The 21,789-nt window shown below is 42.9% G+C and overlaps 1 protein-coding gene across 3 annotated transcripts in view; it reads left to right on the top strand.

Annotated features, from left to right (window-relative positions):
* The window catches only part of cfap54 (cilia and flagella associated protein 54), a 111,190-nt gene that overhangs the window by 33,762 nt on the left and 55,639 nt on the right, over nt 1-21,789 (top strand). For 2 of the 3 annotated variants that reach the window (XM_036944413.1, XM_036944411.1), the window contains exons 21-35: nt 175-360; nt 600-724; nt 882-1,029; nt 1,299-1,454; nt 1,700-1,822; nt 4,974-5,099; nt 12,135-12,267; nt 13,755-13,850; nt 14,615-14,741; nt 18,961-19,060; nt 19,165-19,259; nt 19,795-19,995; nt 20,340-20,512; nt 20,726-20,928; nt 21,168-21,404. In XM_036944413.1, the coding sequence (XP_036800308.1) occupies nt 175-360; nt 600-724; nt 882-1,029; nt 1,299-1,454; nt 1,700-1,822; nt 4,974-5,099; nt 12,135-12,267; nt 13,755-13,850; nt 14,615-14,741; nt 18,961-19,060; nt 19,165-19,259; nt 19,795-19,995; nt 20,340-20,512; nt 20,726-20,928; nt 21,168-21,404 (2,229 nt within the window). The remainder of the gene's footprint in view (nt 1-174; nt 361-599; nt 725-881; nt 1,030-1,298; nt 1,455-1,699; nt 1,823-4,973; nt 5,100-12,134; nt 12,268-13,754; nt 13,851-14,614; nt 14,742-18,960; nt 19,061-19,164; nt 19,260-19,794; nt 19,996-20,339; nt 20,513-20,725; nt 20,929-21,167; nt 21,405-21,789) is intronic. The other variant, XM_036944412.1, reaches the window with a different exon arrangement.

Raw genomic sequence — 21,789 nt, 5'->3', positions numbered from 1 at the left:
GAGCTGCGCGCCCATGTGCAGCTTAGAGGGAAAATTGGCCACCACTAATTATTCCCAAGACATCTGTACTCATGGTTGGCCTAGCTAGATTCATAGAAATATAATGAATAGATTTTCATTCTATTTCAATGGCTAGATTTTTCATAAACTCTCTGTCCCTGTGTTTCTGCCCAGGTTCCTGCATCAGGGGAGCGACTGCTACGAGTGGACTGCTTGGAGCCGAACCAGAAGTATGTGTTTGCTGTAGCAGCCTACAACGCCGGGGGTAAACTGGTGGGCAATGCCATTGGAGAGACAACCAGGCCTCTGCTAGCCTCCTTGCCTCTGCCACTGCTCACCACCTGGGCACACCTGGCACAGGTACTGAGGAAGGAATCCTAACACTCACACCTCAAAGACTTATCATGTAACATGATATTCAAATCCTGTAGCTGTGTTTGTCAATGAAAGTCTAGTGAGAAAGTTTGGGTTATAGCTACACACACATCTCACGTTAGGATTCATCCATATATAACGTTAACGATTTATTGAGTGTGTGTGAGTTATGTATGTGGTGACTGTAGGACCCTCTCTCCCTGTCTGTGTTGTGTCCCATGCAGGCAGCGTACCAGACAGGGCAACACGCTCTAGCCAAGAGAGCCTGCAGTGAACTGTGGAGCCACTTCAACCAGCCTAAAGGTCTTCAAGAGCCAGGGGCCACTTTAGAGGGGCTAGCTCAGACCAAGTGAGGACAACACACTCTGACTGAGTATATGTGTTTGTTTGAGATACTTATTCCAGCACATTCCTTTCTGTCATGGCTCTTGTTAATCTATCTCCTCTTTCACCCGATTTCCCTCTCGTTTTCTCATCCCCCCCCCTCTCTCCCTCCTCCTCTGCAGGCTGCGTTTGGAGACTCTGCAGCGCTCCTCTCCTCTCCTCCTCCACCTCTTCCTCTCCTCCATCCTGATGCAGACAGAGATCCACATCCAGGAGGGTGCGCTGTTCTGTGACACCCTCAGTGACGGGGGACCACTCATTTGGGGACAGGTAAGTACACTAAGGCACTGTTTCCTAAATGGATGGCTCCTTTGTGGTCATGGCTGTAAACTGGGCTCTGGGTAAGAACATTTGTTTATTTTACTTGGTGCGTCATAAGAAAAAGGGAAAGTCCAAGAGTCCCTGCGTGGGAGTCACATGTGGAATTTGGATTTTTCAGAATGTAATATATGTGACTCTGAGAGAGAACCAAGCATGACAGTGAGAGATGTTAGAGAGGGTGGTATGATGGCAGCTGTGTTTACTTTTACCCCCTTCAGGAGGCCAGGTTGGCAGAGTGTGAGCGGATGCTGGTGGCCATAGACCTGGCTCTCTGGCTGAATGACAGCAGCGCTGCCCTGCAGGCTGTGGTGGGGTGTTATGGCCTGCTGGCCCCGCTCATGTTTCACCAGATCCCAGCAGAGCCTGTTGTACAGGTAAGGTACAATAAACCTACTGAGCTCCTGATTGACTCTTGGCTCACTGTTTCCTGGACCCAGATTAAGCCTATTGGTGTATGTCTAAGCACCTTCGATGTTGATTCTCCATTTAGCATGCTTTTTAATAGTTTTTGGAAAAATGTTGCTTATTGTTTGTAAATGATTGCTTTACTATTATGATTATCACATTGCTGTGCTGATCTTGTAAATGTGGGTGTAAACAGTATGTATGTCTCTTCCAGGTGCTGATGAAGTGCCTGGCGGTGCTGACAGAGATCTCAGGAGTTGTCAAACAAAAACGCTCAGCCACCACCTCAGAGTCTCTCCTGCACATGATAGCCTGTATAACATATTATGTTGCCAAGGTAACCATGTGTTTGTGTGTGTCGGAGTATAATATTTTCCAGAGAATCTACAAATTTTCCTTCCCGAGAAAAGCCAAGAAATTACCGGGCATACCGGTATTCCCGTTCAAACCGAAGGTGCTGAACTGAAACTGAAATGATTATACCACTCTAAATTGAGAAATTAACACATTAATCTAAAGTTTTCTTGTTGCAATTTAATAAACTCAAAGTTCTCTCAAAGTCACCATATTATTTTGTTGGTGTAGCCTATTAATGTAGGCCTATGAAGCACTGTTGGTAAAATATTATGCGGTCTAGTGAAAATTACATTTGTTTTAATCTACCTTTCACTGAAAGATGTCACTTGTTGTCCCTTTTCTCTCCGCTTGCACCTGGCTCCCGGGGGAATTTGGGAAGATTATATACAGTACCAGTCAAAGGTTTGGACACACCTACTCATTCAAGGGTTTTTCTTAATTTTTTATATTTTCTACGTTATAGAATAATAGTGAAGACATCAAAGCTATGAAATAACACATATGGAATAATGTAGCAACCAAAAAAGTGTTAAACAAATATGAACATATTTTAGATTTGAGATTCTTCAAAGTAACTCCTAACAAAAGGACACATTTTCACCGGTCTAATGTCCATTGCTCATGTTTCTTGGCCCAAGCAATTCTCTTCTTATTGGTGTCCTTTAGTAGTGGTTTATTTGCAGAAATTCGACCATGAAGGCCTGATTCACACAGATTCCTCTGAACAGGAGGAGGCCGTCCTCATGAGAATCAGTTTCATCATAGCGCTTGATAGTTTTTGTGACTGCACTTGAAGAAACTTTCAATGTTCCTGAAATTTTCCGGATTGACTGACCTTCATGTCTTAAAGCAATGATGGACTGTCGTTTCTCTTTGCATTTTTGAGCTGTTCTTGCCATAATATGGACTTTATGGTCTTTTACCAAATAGGGCTATCTTCTTTATAACCCCCCCCCCCCCCCCCCCCCCCCCCCACACACACACACACACACACACACCTTGTCACAACACAACTGATTGGCTCAAACGTGTTAAGAAAGAATGAATTAACCACAAAAAGTTAATCCACAAATTAACTTTTAAGAAGGCACGCCTGTTAATTGAAATGCATTCCAGGTGACTACCTCATGAAGCTGGTTGAGAGAATTCCAAGAGTGTGCAAAGCTGTCATCAAGTCAAAGGGTGGCTATTTGAAGAATCTCAAATATAAAATATGTTTTGATTTGTATAAACCTTTTTGGTTACTACATGATTCAAAATGTGTTATTTCATCGTTTAGATGTCTTCACTGTTATTCTACAATGTAGAAAAAAGTTTTAAAAAAGCAAAAAAAAACGTTGAATGATTAGGTGTTCTAAAACGTTTGACCGGTAGTGTAAATAGTGAAGAGAACAGGTCCCAAAATTGACCCCTGTGGTACACCTTTATGTTCTGTCACTAAGAATCCATGAACAGGTGTCCGAGCTCAGCCTATTCAGGACAACTTATTCATTAAAATAGCATGATCAACAGTATCAAAAGCTTTTGACAGGTCCACAAACAAAGCAGCACATTTGATTTTTGTGTCTAAAGCATTGACAAGATCATTAACAACTAAAGTGGTTGCTGTAACAGTGCTATGCCCAGGACTAAACCCTGATTGGTTGACATTCAAAATACATTTCTATGATAAAAAAAATAGCAAAGTTGTACATTTACCAAGTATTCTAGAATCTTAGTTAGACAAGGACGCCTTGAAATGGGGTGATAATTATTAAGATCACTACTATCCTAGAGCTGATTTCTATACTTTTGGAATATTTCCTGATAACAATGTTAAGTAAAAAAGTGTGTTATTGAGCCAACTATGATGGGCGCTGCACACTTAAGCAGACCAGGATCCAGTTGGTCGGCCTCTGTAGATTTATTGTTGTCTATTGCTAGCAAAGCATCCAGGCCTTCTTTTTCTATAAATAGCCTAAAATATAAATTATTTCTTTGATCATTCAGAAAGTTTCCCCTATCAGCATCCAGCCTTATATCATTGTGAATAGGCTTAGAAGTTATTTCAAAGAGAGATAGCCCGCTGAAATGAAATGGTGATTAAAGGCATCAATGATGGCATATTTTCCCTAATGAGGCCAGTGTCTGAATGAATTTGTTGTGTCAGAGAGGAGGAAGTAGAACCCTAAAGGAATTTGACAGTTTTCCAGACTTTACGGGTTCCCATTACAATCTGAAAGTGGTGAATCAGATTTTGCATTTCTGATTTGTCTTAAACAATGATTCCTCAGTTGCTTAAAAGCTTGCCGGTCCAAGCCTAAGCCTTGACCCAAGCATCATCTCTTTTCTGAATAACTTCTGATAATTCCGGACTGTACCAGACATTCCATCTACCTTTAACCCTTTATTTTTTGAAGGGAGTACGATTATCCACAATAGTATTGAAGACATATGCAAAGAGGCTCAAAGCTAAATCAGATTCAGGGATAGCTGAAATTCAATCAAGGTCACTATAATAAAGATAATGTAAAAGAAAAGCCTGTTCACTGAAGTTTTTAAAGTTCCTCTTTGTGATGACACAAGGCTTAGATTTTTGTAACTAGATTTTTGTATCTCTAACACAAACAACTGGGCAATGGTCACTAACATCTTGGGCGAAAACACCAGTAGAAACATATTTCTCCGGTGTATTCATGAAACCCTCTCTAAGCTTTACAGGAATATGATTGACCATGCAGATAGCAGAGATGGCTGTAGATAAGCCAGATTTAGACATTTCATATCATTTAATAGTGCCATTTCACGTCACACTGTTTTTTTAAATGATTTATTATAATTTACTGGTTTCTCGCCCTTATTTATCTCTGGAATCGAGAATGGGTTTGGTCAGGAAATCTCTGGGCATCTCGGTAACCCGGATCCCGCTATTAAACCCTAGTGTGTGTATGTGTGTGAAAAAGAGGAAGAGCTGAAGAAGATTTTGCGCAGCCACCCAAAGTGTTTGTAAGGATACGGCTGTGTGTTCCGTTTTGGGCCTTTGAGCTATATATCAACCAAAGAGGGAGAGCTGGAAAAGGTTTTAACTCAGTGTGTGTGTGTGAGTTCCATACATCTAGATCTATTAAGACCAGTCTTCTACTAACCCATAGGCCCTTCGCACCCTGGAGAAGCACCGTTTGGCAGCAACAGTGATCGAACAGGGAAAGAAAGTCCTCCGTGATATCCTGGAGACCGTGCAGGGACCCAGTAAGCCCCTTCCAGTGGAGCCAGACGGGGTATGTACTGCACTGTAACCTATACTGCCTTTTAATCAATTACTCATCAAAGCACACCTCCATTTACAGCCCAAGCAGGGCATAAAATTAACACCTGCCAAATGCCGGTAGATTTTGGTATTTGTGGTTAAGAATGTCTGTTCCACCAGCCACGTTGGCGGGTGGTCAATTTGCAGGGCTTTACATTGTGAGCATTACATTCACATTTGCTAATAAAAATAGAGTCAGAAGTCAAGTATGAGCACTTGCGAGTTGCAATTTATAAAATGAAGTAGCTGTTTTCAATGTATTTCTGCAGTTTTGTTTCATAGAAATAAGTATCCTATATCCCACCTCGCGCAGCATCAATGACTGGCTGGTGAGCTGTGCGCTGTGAGTGAAGTGCTGATAGATACATTTTTGGAGGCGCTGCGCACAGGCATAAAAGTTGGTATAATTTACTCGAAAGCCTACAAAGTGAGACTTTGTCCTTGTGTTTCTTGGCTATTTACATAGTTTTTTTCACGAGCTCGGTTGTTTTTCAATGTTATTTGGGAGTTGGCTTCAACTGCTTGCAAAGAGACATGGTCTACTACTAGTCAGTTGTCAGATTCAAAATCTCACACAGACGTGACAAGGCTTGAGTGGCCCCATTACTATGGTAACGTCCCACACTTAAGCCCCTGTTACACACATCAATAGTGTGTTTTGTCTGTTAATTACCATGTTGTCTAAATGAAGCAGAGGATTCAAAGCATCACTACAGAAAAAAAACCTATACTCGGAAACTCATCAAATAGCCTCACGTTGTTCAGTACCAGTCAAAAGTTTGGACACCTACTCATTCAAGGGTTTTTCTTTATTTTTTACTATTTTCTACATTGTAGAATAATAACGACGACATCAACTATGAAATATCACATATGGAATCATGTAGTAACCAAAAAAGTCTAACAAATCAAAATATATTTTATATTTGAGATTCTTCAAAGTACCCACCTTTTGCCTTGATGACAGCTTTGCACATTCTTGGTATTCTCTCAACCAGCTTCACCTGGAATGCTTTTCCAAATAGTCTTGAAGGAGTTTCCACATATGCTGAGCACTTGTTTGCTGCTTTTCCTTCACTCTGCGGTCCAACTCATCCCAAACCATCTCAATTGGGTTGAGGTTGGGTGATTGTGGAGGCCAGGTCATCTGATGCAGCACTCCATCACTCTCCTTCTTGGTCAAATAGCCCTTACACAGGTGTGTTGGGTCATTGTCCTGTTGAAAACCAAATGATAGTCCCACTAAGCGCAAACCAGATGGGATGGCGTATCGCTGCAGAATGTTGTAGTAGCCATGCTGGTTAAGTGTGCCTTAAAATTCGAAATAAATTGTTGACAGTGTTACCAGCAAAGCACCCTTATACCATCACAGCTCCTCCTCCATGCTTCACGGTGGGAACCACACATGCCGAGATCATCCTTTCACCTACTCTGCGTCTCACAAAGACACTGCGGTGGGAACCAAAAATCTCTCATTTGGACTCATCAGACCAAAGGACAGATTTCCACCGGTCTAATGTCCATTGCTCGTGTTTCTTGGCCCAAGCGAGTTCTGAATGGCTCGAACGCATTCAGAAGGAAAGAAATTCCAAAAAGGAACTTTTAACAAGGCACACCTGTTCATTGAAATGCATTCCAGGTGAATATATAATGAAGCTGGTTGAGATATTGGCAAGCGTGTGCAAAGCTGTCATCAAGGCGAAGGGTGGCTACTTTAAAGAATCTCAAATATAAAATTTGTTTGGATTTATTTAGCACTTCTTTGGTTACTACATGATTCCATATGTGTTATTTCATAGTTGGTGTCTTTACTATTATTTTGCAATGCAGAAAATAGTAAAAAATAAAGAAAAAGCCTGGATAAGCCTGAGTACGTGTGTCCAAACCTTTGACTGGTACTGTATGTCACATTGAGGATTGTGCTCTTCGCTTTGTGTGTGTGTCAAGGTTTCCGGACATTTAACCAGCAGCATTTTAATTTACTGATCATTTAAGAAATTGTGACTCACCACCTGGATTTATGTAGCAACATTTGAAATTGGGTTTTTAACATTGGTAAAAAGTAGAGACTCAGAGCTACATCATGGTATATCATACACTGCATTTTTGAGGAACAATCGGAAAGTAATTCTGCTTTGGAAGCTGATACACTTGAAAAATCACTTTTGAGAAAAGGGCATTTTAGTGTGTACGGCCGGCAGAGGTATTGAACCAGCACCTGTAGAAATGCAGTGATGCAGTGTCTTAGAACTTTGCGCCGTTCGGGCGCTGTACAATGTGACCGGTCGGGAGTAGGCTACAGTACCGCAGTAATAGCAAAATAATCCTAACATTTCCACACAGTAGCACCTTGGGACCCAAAAGCATAATCAGTGCTCTAACTCCCCCTTGCGTGGGTCTGGAGCAAAGAAGTAATGACGCAGAGTACCGTACTAAACCACAAATTACCTCTAAATCCTGCAGCATAATTCAAACTTTTAGTTGAGCAACCACTGTATGTTTTTTCGCGTTATTTGTAACTTACTTTGTACATAATGTTTCTGCCACCATGTCTTATGATCGAAAAGAGCTTCTACATATCAGAACAGCGATTACCCACCCTGTACTGGAGGAATACTTTTTCTTCATCGAGACAGGCGGGAAGGATTTACCTCAGACGCCCGACAAGGCCCTCTTCCCCGTCATTCACAGGAGAAAGAGACGGAGGTATCGAGGACGAAGGTCGAGAGGGTAATCTACCTTTACCATCGGTCCTATTAGCCAACGTAAAATCAATCAATAATAAAATAGACAAACTATGATCACAAATTTCCTACCAACGGGACATTAAAAACTGTAATATCTTATATTTCACTGAGTCGTGGCTGAACGACGACATGAATAACGTACAGCTGTCGGGTTTTAAGCTTATTCGGCAGGATAGAACAGCAGCCTCTGGTAAGACAAGGGGTGGCGGTCTATGTATATTTGTAAACAACAGCTGGTGTATGAAATCTAACAAAGTCTCAAGGTTTTGCTCGCCTGAGTATCTCATGATAAGCTGTAGACCACACTATTTACCAAGATGGTTTTCATCTGTATTTTTCATAGGTGTTTATATACAGTGCCTTGCGAAAGTATTCGGTCCCCTTGAACTTTGTGACCTTTTGCCACATTTCATGCTTCAAACATAAAGATATAAAACTGTATTTTTTTGTGAAGAATCAACAACAAGTGGTACACAATCATGAAGTGGAACGACATTTATTGGATATTTCAAACTTTTTTAACAAATCAAAAACTGAAAAATTGGGCGTGCAAAATTATTCAGCCCCCTTAAGTTAATACTTTGTAGCGCCACCTTTTGCTGCGATTACAGCTGTAAGTCGCTTGGGGTATGTCTCTATCAGTTTTGCACATGGAGAGACTGAAATTATTTCCCATTCCTCCTTGCAAAACAGCTCGAGCTCAGTGAGGTTGGATGGAGAGCATTTGTGAACAGCAGTTTTCAGTTCTTTCCACAGATTCTCGATTGGATTCAGGTCTGGACTTTGACTTGGCCATTCTAACACCTGGATATGTTTATTTTTGAACCATTCCATTGTAGATTTTGCATTATGTTTTGGATCATTGTCTTGTTGGAAGACAAATCTCCGTCCCAGTCTCAGGTCTTTTGCAGACTCCATCAGGTTTTCTTCCAGAATGGTCCTGTATTTGGCTCCATCCATCTTCCCATCAATTTTAACCATCTTCCCTGTCCCTGCTGAAGAAAAGCAGGCCCAAACCATGATGCTGCCACCACCATGTTTGACAGTGGGGATGGTGTGTTCAGCTGTGTTGCTTTTACGCCAAACATAACGTTTTGCATTGTTGCCAAAAAGTTCAATTTTGGTTTCATCTGACCAGAGCACCTTCTTCCACATGTTTGGTGTGTCTCCCAGGTGGCTTGTGGCAAACTTTAAACTACACTTTTTATGGATATCTTTAAGAAATGGCTTTCTTCTTGTCACTCTTCCATAAAGGCCAGATTTGTGCAATAAACGACTGATTGTTGTCCTATGGACAGAGTCTCCCACCTCAGCTGTAGATCTCTGCAGTTCATCCAGAGTGATCATGGGCCTCTTGGCTGCATCTCTGATCAGTCTTCTCCTTGTATGAGCTGAAAGTTTAGAGGGATGGCCAGGTCTTGGTAGATTTGCAGTGGTCTGATACTCCTTCCATTTCAATATTATCGCTTGCACAGTGCTCCTTGGGATGTTTAAAGCTTGGGAAATCGTTTTGTATCCAAATCCGGCTTTAAACTTCTTCACAACAGTATCTCGGACCTGCCTGGTGTGTTCCTTGTTCTTCATGATGCTCTCTGCGCTTTTATCGGACCTCTGAGACTATCACAGTGCAGGTGCATTTATACGGAGACTTGATTACACACAGGTGGATTGTATTTCTCATCATTAGTCATTTAGGTCAACATTGGATCATTCAGAGATCCTCACTGAACTTCTGGAGAGAGTTTGCTGCACTGAAAGTAAAGGGGCTGAATAATTTTGCACGCCCAATTTTTCAGTTTTTGATTTGTTAAAAAAGTTTGAAATATCCAATAAATGTCGTTCCACTTCATGATTGTGTACCAGTTGTTGTTGATTCTTCACAAAAAAATACAGTTTTATATCTTTATGTTTGAAGCCTGAAATGTGGCAAAAGGTCACAAAGTTCAAGGGGACCGAATACTTTCGCAAGGCACTGTACCACCACAAACCTATGCTGGCACTAAGACCACACTCAATGAGCTGTATACGGCCATAAGCAAGCAGGAAAACGTTCATCCAGAGGTGGCGCTCCTAGTGACCGGGGACTTTAATGCAGGGAAATCAGTTCTACCTAATTTCTACCAGTATGTTAAATGTGCAACCAGGAGGGGGAAAAAAACTAGACCACCTTTATTCCACACACAGAGACACGTACAAAGCTCTCCCTTGCCCTCCATTTGGCAAATTTGACCATAATGCTATCCTCCTGATTCCTGCTTACAAGCAAAAACTCAAACAGGAAGCAACAGTGACTCGGTCAATAAGAAAGTGGTCAGATGAAGCAGATGCTAACCTACAGGACTGTTTTGCTAGCACAGACTGGAATATGTTCCGGGATTCTTCCGATGACATTGAGGAGTACACCACATTAGTCACTGGCTTCATCAATAAGTGCATCGATGTCATCGTCCCCACAGTGACTGTACGTACATACAACCAAAAGCCATGGATTACAGGCAACATCCGCACTGAGCTAATGGGTAGAGCTGCCACTTTCGAGGAGCGGGACTCTAACCCGGAAGCTTATAAGAAATCCTGCTATGCCTTCCGACGAACCATAAAACAGGCAAAGTGTCAATACAGGACTAAGATTGAATCGTACTACACTGTCTCCGATGCTCGTCGGATGTGGCAGGGCTTGCAAACTATTACAGACTGCAAAGGGACGAACAGCTGTGAGCTTCCCAGTGACATGAGCCTACCAGACAAGCTAAATTATTCTATGCTCGCTTCGAGGCAAGTAACACTTAAAGCAAGCATGAGAGCATCAGCTGTTCCAGACGATTGTGTGATCACGCTCTCCGTAGCCAATGTGGGTAAGATCTTTAAACAGGTCAACATTCACAAGGCCGCAGCGCCAGATGGATTACTAGGACGTGTACTCCTAGCAAGTGTCTTCACTGACATTTTCAACCTGTCCCTAATGGAGTCTGTAATACCAACATGTTTCAAGCAGACCACCATAGACCCTGTTCCCAAGAACTCTTAAGGTAACCTGCCTAAATGACTACAGACTACAGAAAGGCTGGTCATGGCTCACATCAACACCGTTATCCCAGAAACCCTAGACCCAATTTGCATACCGCCCCAACAGATCCACAGATGATGCGGTCTCTTGCACTCAACACTGCCCTTTCCCATTGACTACAGCTCAGCGTTCAACATCACAGTGCCCTCAAAGCTCATCACTAAGCTTGGGACTAAACACCTCCCTCTGCAAATGGATCCTGGACTTCCTGACGGGCTGATCCAGGTGGTAAGGGTAGGTAACAACACATCCGCCACGCTGATCCTCAACACGGGGGCCCCTCAGGGGTACTTGCTCATTCCCCTCCTGTACTCCCTGTTCACTCATGACTGCATGGCCAGGCACTACTCCAACACCATTATCAAGTTTGCTGAAGACAAAACAGGCCTGATCACCAACAACGAAGAGACAGCCTATTAGGGAGGAGGTCAGAGACCTGGCCGTGTGGTGCCAGGACAACAACCTCTCCCTCAACGTTAACAAGACAAAGGAGATGATTGTGGACTACAGGAAAAGGAGGACCTAGCACGCCCCCATTCTCATCGACGGGACTGCAGTGGAGCAGGTTGAGAGCTTCAAGTTCCTTGGCGTCCACATCACCAACAAACTAACATGGTCCAAACACACTACGACAGTCGTGAAGAGGGCACGAGCATCTTGACTGGTTGCATCACTGCCTGGTATGGCAACTGCTATGCCTCCGACCGCAAAGCACTTCAGAGGGTAGTGCGTACGGCCCAGTACATCACTGGGGCCAAGCTTCCTGCCATCCAGGACTTCTTTACCAGGCGGTGTCAGAGGAAGGCCCTAAAAATTGTCAAAGACTCCAGTCACCCTAGTCATGGACTGTTCTCTCTGCTACCGCACTGGAGCGGCAGCAGGTACTGGAGCGCCAAGTCTAGGTCCAAAAGGCTTCTTAACAGCTTCTACCCCAAGCCATGAGACTCCTGAACAGCTAATCAATGGGCTATCCAGACTATTTGCATTGCTATCCAGACTATTTGCATCTCGCGTTACATCCACTCGTATGGATAGGCTAAAATGCATTACTTCACAATGGGATTTGTTTTCTTCTCCCAGACAATTTTTTTTTGGGGGGGGGGGGGGGGGGGCAAAAGCCGGCTAATGAAAACCTTGGTGTGTGTGTGTGTGTGTGTGTGTGTGTGTGTGTGTGTATGACCGGATTGAGAAGTTGATGAAGAAGGCAGGCAGCATCCAGGGAGAGGAGGAGCAGAATGAACAGATGAAGGCTCTGGAGGGCAGTGCCATGAAGAACAAGAGGACTGGAACCTTCATGCAGCATGACAGCTCAGCCTGGAGCAGGGGTATGAGATACTACAGGCCTTTGCCAACTGTCCTGTTTGTAACATTGTAGACATTAAAACAAATTACTATCAACTGTTGTTGATTGGCAATATTCTATTATACAGTGGGGCAAAAAAGTATTTAGTCAGCCACCAATTGTGCAAGTTCTCCCACTTAAAAAGATGAGAGAGGCCTGTCATTTTCATCATAGGTACACATAGAAAATCACATTGTAGGATTTTTAATGAATTTATTTGCAAATTATGGTGGAAAATAAGTATTTGGTCAATAACAAAAGTTTATCTCAATACTTTGGTATATACCCTTTGTTGGCAATGACAGAGGTCAAACATTTTCTGTAAGTCTTCACAAGGTTTTCACACACTGTTGCTGGTATTTTGGCCCATTCGTCCATGCAGATCTCCTCTAGAGCAGTGATGTTTTGGGGCTGTTGCCCGGCAACACGGACTTTCAACTCCCTCCAAAGATTTTCTATGTGGTTGAGATCTGGATCACGGATCAGTCGTCCTGGTCCCTTTGCATAAAAACAGCCCCAAAGCATGATGTTTCCACCCCCATGCTTCACAGTAGGTATGGTGTTCTTTGGATGCAACTCAGCATTCTTTGTCCTCCAAACACGACGAGTTGAGTTTTTACCAAAAAGTTATATTTTGGTTTCATCTGACCATATGACATTCTCCCAATCTTCTTCTGGATCATCCAAATGCTCTCTAGCAAACTTCAGACGGGCCTGGACATGTACTGGCTTAAGCAGGGGGACACGTCTGGCACTGCAGGCGTAGTGTGTTACTGATGGTAGGCTTTGTTACTTTGGTCCCAGCTCTCTTCAGGTCATTCACTAGGTCCCCCCGTGTGGTTCTGGGATTTTTGCTCACCGTTCTTGTGATCATTTTGACCCCACGGGGTGAGATCTTGCGTGGAGCCCCAGATCGAGGGAGATTATCAGTGGTCTTGTATGTCTTCCATTTCCTAATAATTGCTCCCACAGTTGATTTCTTTAAACCAAGCTGCTTACCTATTGCAGATTCAGTCTTCCCAGCCTGGTGGAGGTCTACAATGTTGTTTCTGGTGTCCTTTGACAGCTCTTTGGTCTTGGCCATAGTGGAGTTTGGAGTGTGACTGTTTGAGGTTGTGGACAGGTGTCTTTTATACTGATAACAAGTTCAAACAGGTGCCATTAATACAGGTAACGAGTGGAGGACAGAGGAGCCTCTTAAAGAAGATGTTACAGGTCTGTGAGAGCCAGAAATCTTGGTTATTTGTAGGTGACCAAATACTTATTTTCCACCATAATAAAATTGTTTTTTTTTCTAATTTTGTCTGTCATAGTTGAAGTGTACTTATGATGAAAATTACAGGCCTCTCTCATCTTTTTAAGTGGGAGAACTTGCACAATTGGTGGCTGACTAAATACTTTTTTGCCCCACTGTATATGTATCATTGAATATATTCTATTATATTCTCTTCTCTTGTATATTATTCTTAGCGGTGGCCCATGCTCATGAACTGACTGGACAGGAGGACCCCATTCTGCTCTATCCCATCGTCACCAACAGCCCTCTGAAGGCTGCTTTCAAAGATTGTACGTATTTATTAACCCTATCTCTGTGTTCCCTCTGTTTACTGTACCTGTCTTCCCTAGGTGTTTATTGCCTTCAGAAAGTATTCACAGCCCTTGACGTTTTCTTCATTTTATATGCTTGTCATCAGCAAGGACAAGGGAGTGTTTTAGGATAAAAATAAATGGAATAGAGCTAAGCACAAGCAAATCCTAGAGGAAAACCTGGTTCAGTCTGCTTTCCAACAGACACTGGGAGACAAATTCACCTTTCAGCTGGACAATAACCTAAAACACAAGGGCAAATATATACTGGAATTGCTTACCAAGACCTACTTGAATGTTCCTGAGTGGCCTAGTTACAGTTTTGAGTCAAATCGGCTTGAAAATCTATGGCGAGACTTAAAAATGATCTGTCTAGCAATGGTCAACAAGCAATTTGACAAAGATTACATTTTTTCAATAATAGTGCAAATATTGTACAATCCAAGGTGTGCAACGCTCTTAGAGACTTACCCAGAAATAATCACAGCTGTAATCTCTGCCAAAGGTGATCCTAACATGTATTGACTCAGGGATATGAATACTTATGTAAATTTGATTTTTCTATATTTTATTTTCAATAAATGTGTAAAGATTTCCAAAAACATGTTTTCACCTTGTGAGAAAAAAATATATGTAGGCTGTAACACAACAAAATATTGAATAAGTCAAGGGGTATGAATAATTTCTGAAGGCACTTTGTGTATGTGTCTGTCTGATCAATGTGTATTTGGCCTGTGTTTCAGTGATGAAGTTCAAGCGCAAGGCGTGCTTCATGGAGTTTGCTGTGCTGCTGCTCCAGAGGACCATGCAGGCAGACCATCTAGAGCTGGTCCTGCAGTGGGGACACGACATATTTGGCTGGCTTAGCAGGTACTGTATAGTACCGCCCTCTAAGTACTATTATCACATTTTAGTTAGTGGACCTGCGTGGACCTCTGTGGACCAGTTTAGTGGACCTGCGTGGTTCTGACAGACATTTTTGCTTATAAATCGATCTGTGGACACGGTAGGATTCACACGGACACAGGATTATGTCTCTTCTGCCTGTGTGTAGCAGGACGTGAAATCTGACACTACTTGAAGCTGGGCTGTCCCTCCTATCCTTTAATTTGCTCTACCGACTGTCCATCAACTCCTGACTGAACTCTAACTAACGCAGCAGGAGAGAGTGGTTTCGTCATTGTAACACATTCAGAGATCAATTTATAGCCAGTAATCTAAAATATTTAATATATTTTAAACAAAAAAACACTTTCTGTTTGCCATAGACAGACAGTATAAACATGAGATGAAAGGCGACTTTCTAGTTTAGATATATTTTCTCTAACACTGACAAGCTGACCAAACCGCTCGCACCCCTGCGTGCTCCATAATGCCCGTGTTGATTTTGTACCCCCACACCAGACACGATCAGGACACGCAGGTTGAAATATCATAACAAACTGAACCAATTACATTCATTTGGGGACAGGTCGAAAAGCATTAAGCATTTATTTAGCTAGCTGGTCCTGGGATATAAACATTTGGTTGTTATTTTACCTGAAGTGCACAATTCCTCTACTGCGACAATTAATACACAGATAAAACGGTAAACCAAATTCCTTTCTCGTCATCTCACCTCCTTCCACAGCATTCTTTTTTACTTCTTTGGACTTTATATGGAGGTTGGCTACCAACTTTACGGTTTGTTACTGACTGGAGTGTGGACGTCAGTTCATCTTTCAATCAACCACGTGGGTATGTGCTCCTTAAAACCAGTGAGGAGATGGCACGTGGGTATATGCTAAAAACCAAAGAGGAGATTTGAGAGGCAGGACTTGCAGTGCATTGAGCGTCACAAATACGACTTTCCCGAAGCGGATCCTCTGTTTGGCCCACCACCCAGGACAATGGATCGGATCCCAGCCGGCGACCCAAAACAACCGCGCCGCAGAAGGGGCAGACGGCGCGGTCTTCTGGTCAGGCTCCGTAGACGGGCACATCGCGCACCGCTCTCGAGCATACTACTCAAACTACCCAATATCCAGTCTCTGGACAACAAGGTAGACGAAATCCGAGCAAGGGTTGCCTTCCAGGGAGACATCAGAGACTGTAACGTTCTTTGTTTCACGGAAACATGGCTCACTCGAGACACGCTATCGGAGTTGGTACAGCCACCTGGTTTCTTCACGCATCGTGCCAACAGAAACAAGCATCTCTCTGGTAAGAAGAAGGGTGGGGTGTATGCCTTTTGATTAACAAGACGTGGTGTGATCATAACAACATACAGGAACTCAAGTCCTTTTGTTCACCTGACTTAGAATTCCTCACAATCAAATGCCAACCGCATTATCTACCAAGAGAATCTTCTTCGATCATAATCACAGCCATGTGTATCCCCCCCAAGCAGACACCTCGACCTGGGCTGGTAAAACCCTAGATCATTGTTATTATAACTTCCGCGACGCATATAAAGCCCTCCCCGCCCTCCTTTCGGAAAAGCTGACCATGGCTCCATTTTGTTGCTCGCAGCCTTTAGACAAAAACTAAAAACGGAAGCACTCGTGCTCAGGTCTGTTCAATGCTGGTCCGACCAATCGGATTCCACGCTTCAAGATTGCTTTGATCACGTGGACTGGGAAATGTTCCGCATAGCGTCAAACCACTACATTGATGAATACGCTGATTCGGTGAGCGAGTTTATTAGCAAGTGCATCGGTGATGTTGTACCCACAGCGTCTATTAAAACATTCCCCCAACCAGAAACCGTGGATTGATGGCAGCAGTCGCGCAAAACTGAAAGCGCGAACCACTGCTTTTAATCAGGGCAAGGTGACCGGAAACATGACCGAATACAAACAGTGTAGCTATTCCCTCCGCACGGTAATCAAACAAGCTAAGCGCCAGTATAGAGACAAAGTAGAGTCGCAATTCAACGGCAATGACACGAAAGGTATGTGGCAGGGTCTATGGACCATGATGTCTCGCTCCCAGACAAACTAAACAACTTCTTTGCTCGCTTTGAGGACAATACAGTGCCACGGACATGGCCCCCTACCAAAACTTGCGGGCTCTCCTTCACTGCAGCCAATATGAGTAAAACATTTAAACGTGTTAACCCCCGCAAGGCTGTAGGCCCAGACAGCATCCCGAGCCGCGTCCTCAGCGCATGCGCAGACCAGCTGGTTGGTGTGTTTACGGACATATTCAATCAATCCTTATCCCAGTCTGCTGTTCCCACATGCTTCAAGATGGCTACCATTGTTCCTGTTCCCAAGAAAGCTAAGGTAACTGAGATAAATGACTACCACCCCGTAGCACTCACTTCCGTCATCATGAAGTGCTTTGAGAGACTAGTCAAGGATCATATCACCTCCACCCTACCTGACACCCTGGTCTTGGCCATTGTGGAGAGGTTGGAGTCTGTTTGATTGACTGTGTGAACAGGTGTCTTTAATACAGGTAACGTGTTCAAGCAGGTGCAGTTAATACAGGTAATGAGTGGAGAACAGGAGGGCTTCTTAAAGAAAAACTAACAGGTCTGTGAGAGCCGGAATTCTTACTGGTTGGTAGGTGACCAAATACTTATGTCATGCAATAAAATGCTAATAAATTACTTACAAATCATACAATGTGATTTTCTGGATTTTTGTTTTAGATTCCGTGTCTCACAGTTGAAGTGTACCTACGATAAAAATTACAGACCTCTACATCAAATCAAATTTCAAATCAAATTGATTTTATTTTTCAAATCAAATTTATTTATATAGCCCTTCGTACATCAGCTGATATCTCAAAGTGCTGTACAGAAACCCAGCCTAAAACCCCAAACAGCAAGCAATGCAGGTGTAGAAGCACTGAGGTGTAGTCACTTTTGATGTCAAGTACACAGCAGAAATATAATGAAAATATGAAATGTTTAATATGATGTATTTCATATTCAACAAAACTGTATGGTTTGAAATTACTTATATTTGATACACTGCCGATTTTGCAGTTTTTCCTACTTACAAAGCATGTACAATGTATAACTATTTTTACCAGAAAGGTGAGATTTTAACCTTTCTTGGAGTTTGCAGCATTACTAGTTATTATGTATTTGTATTTATTAAGGATCCCCATTAGCTGCTGGAAAGGCAGCAGCTTCTCTTCCTGGTGTCCAAACACAAGGCATTTACATTACATATACATTTCCAGTCAAAAGTTTTTGAGACACCTACTCATTGCAGGGATTTTCTTTATTTTTACTATTTTCTACAGACTTAGATTAGATTGGATTTTTGTGACTGCACTTGAAGAAACTTTCAAAGTTCTTCACATTTTCCGGATTGACTAACCTTCATGTCTTAAAGTAATGGTGGACTGTCGCTTATTTGAGCTGTTCTTGTCATAATATGGACTTGGTATTTTACCAAATAGGGCTATCTTCTGTATACCACCCCTACCTTGTCATGTCAAGAGTGTGCAAAGCTGTCATCAAGGCAAAGGGTGGCTACTTTGGAGAATCTCAAATATAAAACATATTTTGATTTGTTTAACACTTTTTTGGTTACTACATGAGTCCATATGTGTTTTGTCTTCACTATTATTCTACAATGTAGAAAATAGTAAAAAATTAAGAAAAAACGTTTTTTGACTGGTACTGTAAAACAACAGATAAAACAGTACAAATGTTAAAACAGTACATCATATAACATTATTACACCACTAAATATCTACAATACAAAATGTATAGTACCACCATACAACAATATTACAGTGTAGGTGTGTTTAGAGTGCGTGTGCTGTCGCTTGTGTGCGTTTGAGTGTGTCTACCTTTGTGTGTGTCTCTTCACAGTCACCAACTTTATGGCCCTCGTGATAAATAATTACTTTTGGGGATTACGTAGATGACATTTTTGATTATCTTTAGTTACATTTAAGAGTTTAAAGAATGATGTAGCTTATGAAAAGGCCTGTTGTGTCATTGAGACAGTGCTGGTACAGTATGTTGTTGTTGTTTTAGGGCTCTGATTTCTATATACCAAGTGACAGACCAGGACAAACACTTGCGGGGTCAGACTCAGAACCCAACTGTATGTGATGTGGTGTGTGTGTGTGTGTGTGACAGGAGGGATGAGGGACTGACAGGGCCTAAGAAGGGCCCAGGGGACAGATCAACCTCAGGGAAAGAACTGAAGAAGTACTCCTCCTCCATCATGGAGTACAAGGTGAGCTCAGCTAAAATCCTTCTCTTTTCTTTTCTGTCCCTCCCATGAAGCTATTGCAGAAGAATAATTCAATAAATCTGACAGCCGTTTGTTGTCCCCTTTAGAAGAATAAAGCTAGTACATTCTGGAGTGACAAGAAGAGGAAAGAGCTTCTCCAGAAGAAACAACTGACTGCTCTGAAAGCACAGAACACAGAGAGGTGGGTACTGTAACGCTTGTCTTCGTCCTCCTCTGACGAGGAGTAAGAAATGTCAGACCAATGCGCAGCGTGGTAGGTGTCCATATTGTATTTAATACGAATACTGAACACTTGAACAAAAACAATAAAACGACAAAAACAAACAGTCCTGAACAGTGAAGCAAAACACAGAACAGAAAATAATCACCCACCTGGTGAAACCAGGCTACCTAAGTATGGTTCTCAATCAGGGACAACGATTGACAGCTGCCTCTGATTGAGAACCATACCAGGCCAAACACAGAAATCCCAAATCATAGAAAAAAGAACATAGACTGCCCACACCAACTCACGTCCTGACCATACTAAAACAAAGACAAAACAAAGGAACTTAGGTCAGAACGTAACAGGTACAGTACTTTTACAGCAACCGTCTCTCTTTGTGCTTATGACCAATTACTGTTCAGCGTTTACCCCAATTGCATGAGTGTTGTTTATGCAAGTGTACATGTGTGTCCTTACCTGCATGTATGCTCCGCTCACATCTGTGTGTCAGGGAGTGTAAGGCGGTGGACACCATGCTGAACCAGCTAGCCCCCCTGGTGCGCCGTCACCAGCGTCGGAGGCGTCTGAGACAGGTGTGTTCTGAGGAGTGGTTGTGGAGGTGTCACCTCAACCTTAGCATCGCCAGGGCTCACCTGGGACTACTGAGAAGGAGCCTGGAGAACCACCAGGGCCTTGGGGCCCTACAACACAGGTAAATATAGATACAAACACACACTTGCATACATACACATATACACACTCACATACAGATCACTGTTTTCCACATATACATACTGTACCCTTGTCACGCTATCATTCTCTCCAGATTGTACTGTGCTGGCTCAGATGTTTTCACAGTCACTGTCCCTTCCAGCACGATTCGCTAAGAGTGTAGCTAAAAGGGAGCTGAGCTAGCCCTATAACGTATCTGGTGCCAGCTCACTTTTAAGCAAGCATAGGAGTTAGATACATTTCTGTTGATTGTACATATATGTACAATATTTTTACATTTTACAACAAAGACAATAGACCATGATGACATTTTTGTTCTTGTAGCTACAGCCAGCTGCCTCCGTCATTGTTCTCCCTGGCCCACTCTGGTACTCTGGTGAGGTGGAGGAACATGCATCAGCACATCGGAGTCCCTGACCTGATCCCCCCGCCCCCCAAAGCCACGCCCCAGCCCTGCCTCAGAGCCATCCTCCACAAGGCCAAGGAGAGCGGACAGGGTAAGGAAATAACTAACTAAACCAGCTAACTGTCATCAACACTCTCTCCCTCTCCCTGTCTCTCTTTTTTTCTCTTTTGCTGTCTATATCTCTCTCTTTCACTCTCTCTCCCTCTCCCTATGTCTCTTTTTTTGACCCATCACCAGAGGGGTCACACATCAGAGGACAAGAACATTCTTCCTATCTTTCACTCTTTCTCTCTCCACCCTTCAGCTGCCACCACCACCAGTGGAGAGGACTTCAGCACGACAGAGAGCAGTGAGCAGGACAGTGAGCAGGACTCTCCCCGTACCCAGCCGGCTGTGGACTCGGACTATAGTGAGCCCTCAGTGATGACCACCTCCCCGACCAGACGCACTTCCACTCAGCTGCTGGAGTCACTCAACAAGGCTGCCCTGCACCTCCGCAGAGCCATGGTACCTGATATACACACACAAACAGACACGGATGCATATACACACGAACACACATACACATACAAACAGGCAACAACAATTAAATAATCATGCACTGTATGTATGCATACATGCGCCCACACACACTCCAAAATGTAAACCGTAACGTCAGTACAAACAATATCTGTATTTATGTTGAGAGTGTAATGTGTTTGGCAATGACCTGTATATTGGTATGTTTATGTATGGTATTTTTGAAGGGTGTGTGTGTGTGTGTGTGTAAACAGGTACTTGCCCATCGTGGGGGCCACTGGACAACGTTGCAGTGTGTGTGTCGGACACTATGGGACCAGGGCTGTACCATCACTCTACTAGTAGACAGGGGTACATCCATGGAGCCCCCCATCCCTTTAACATTGGACCAGCTCAACACTGTCCTCACCCCTTTGTTTGAGCTGGCTACAGACCTCGTCATGAACATGATGGAGACGATGCAGGTCTCACTTTATCACTTTACTCTTACTTGCTTTTGAGCTCGATTATTGTTCAACTCATAAACATACTAATTTGTCTACACAACTTCACCAAACACTTGATATTGCTAAAGCAACATCAAAGTAATGTACAGTGCCTTGCGAAAGTATTCGGCCCCCTTGAACTTTGCAACCTTTTGCCACATTTCAGGCTTCAAACATAAAGATATAAAACTGTATTTTTTTGTGAAGAATCAACAACAAGTTGGACACAATCATGAAGTGGAACGACATTTATTGGATATTTCTAACTTTTTTAACAAATCAAAAACTGAAAAATTGGGCGTGCAAAATTATTCAGCCCCCTTAAGTTAATACTTTGTAGTGCCACCTTTTGCTGCGATTACAG

Source organism: Oncorhynchus mykiss, chromosome 15 (genome assembly GCF_013265735.2).
Source record: "Oncorhynchus mykiss isolate Arlee chromosome 15, USDA_OmykA_1.1, whole genome shotgun sequence".
Lineage (NCBI taxonomy): Eukaryota > Metazoa > Chordata > Actinopteri > Salmoniformes > Salmonidae > Oncorhynchus > Oncorhynchus mykiss.
This window is presented reverse-complemented; position numbering and strand designations above follow the sequence as displayed.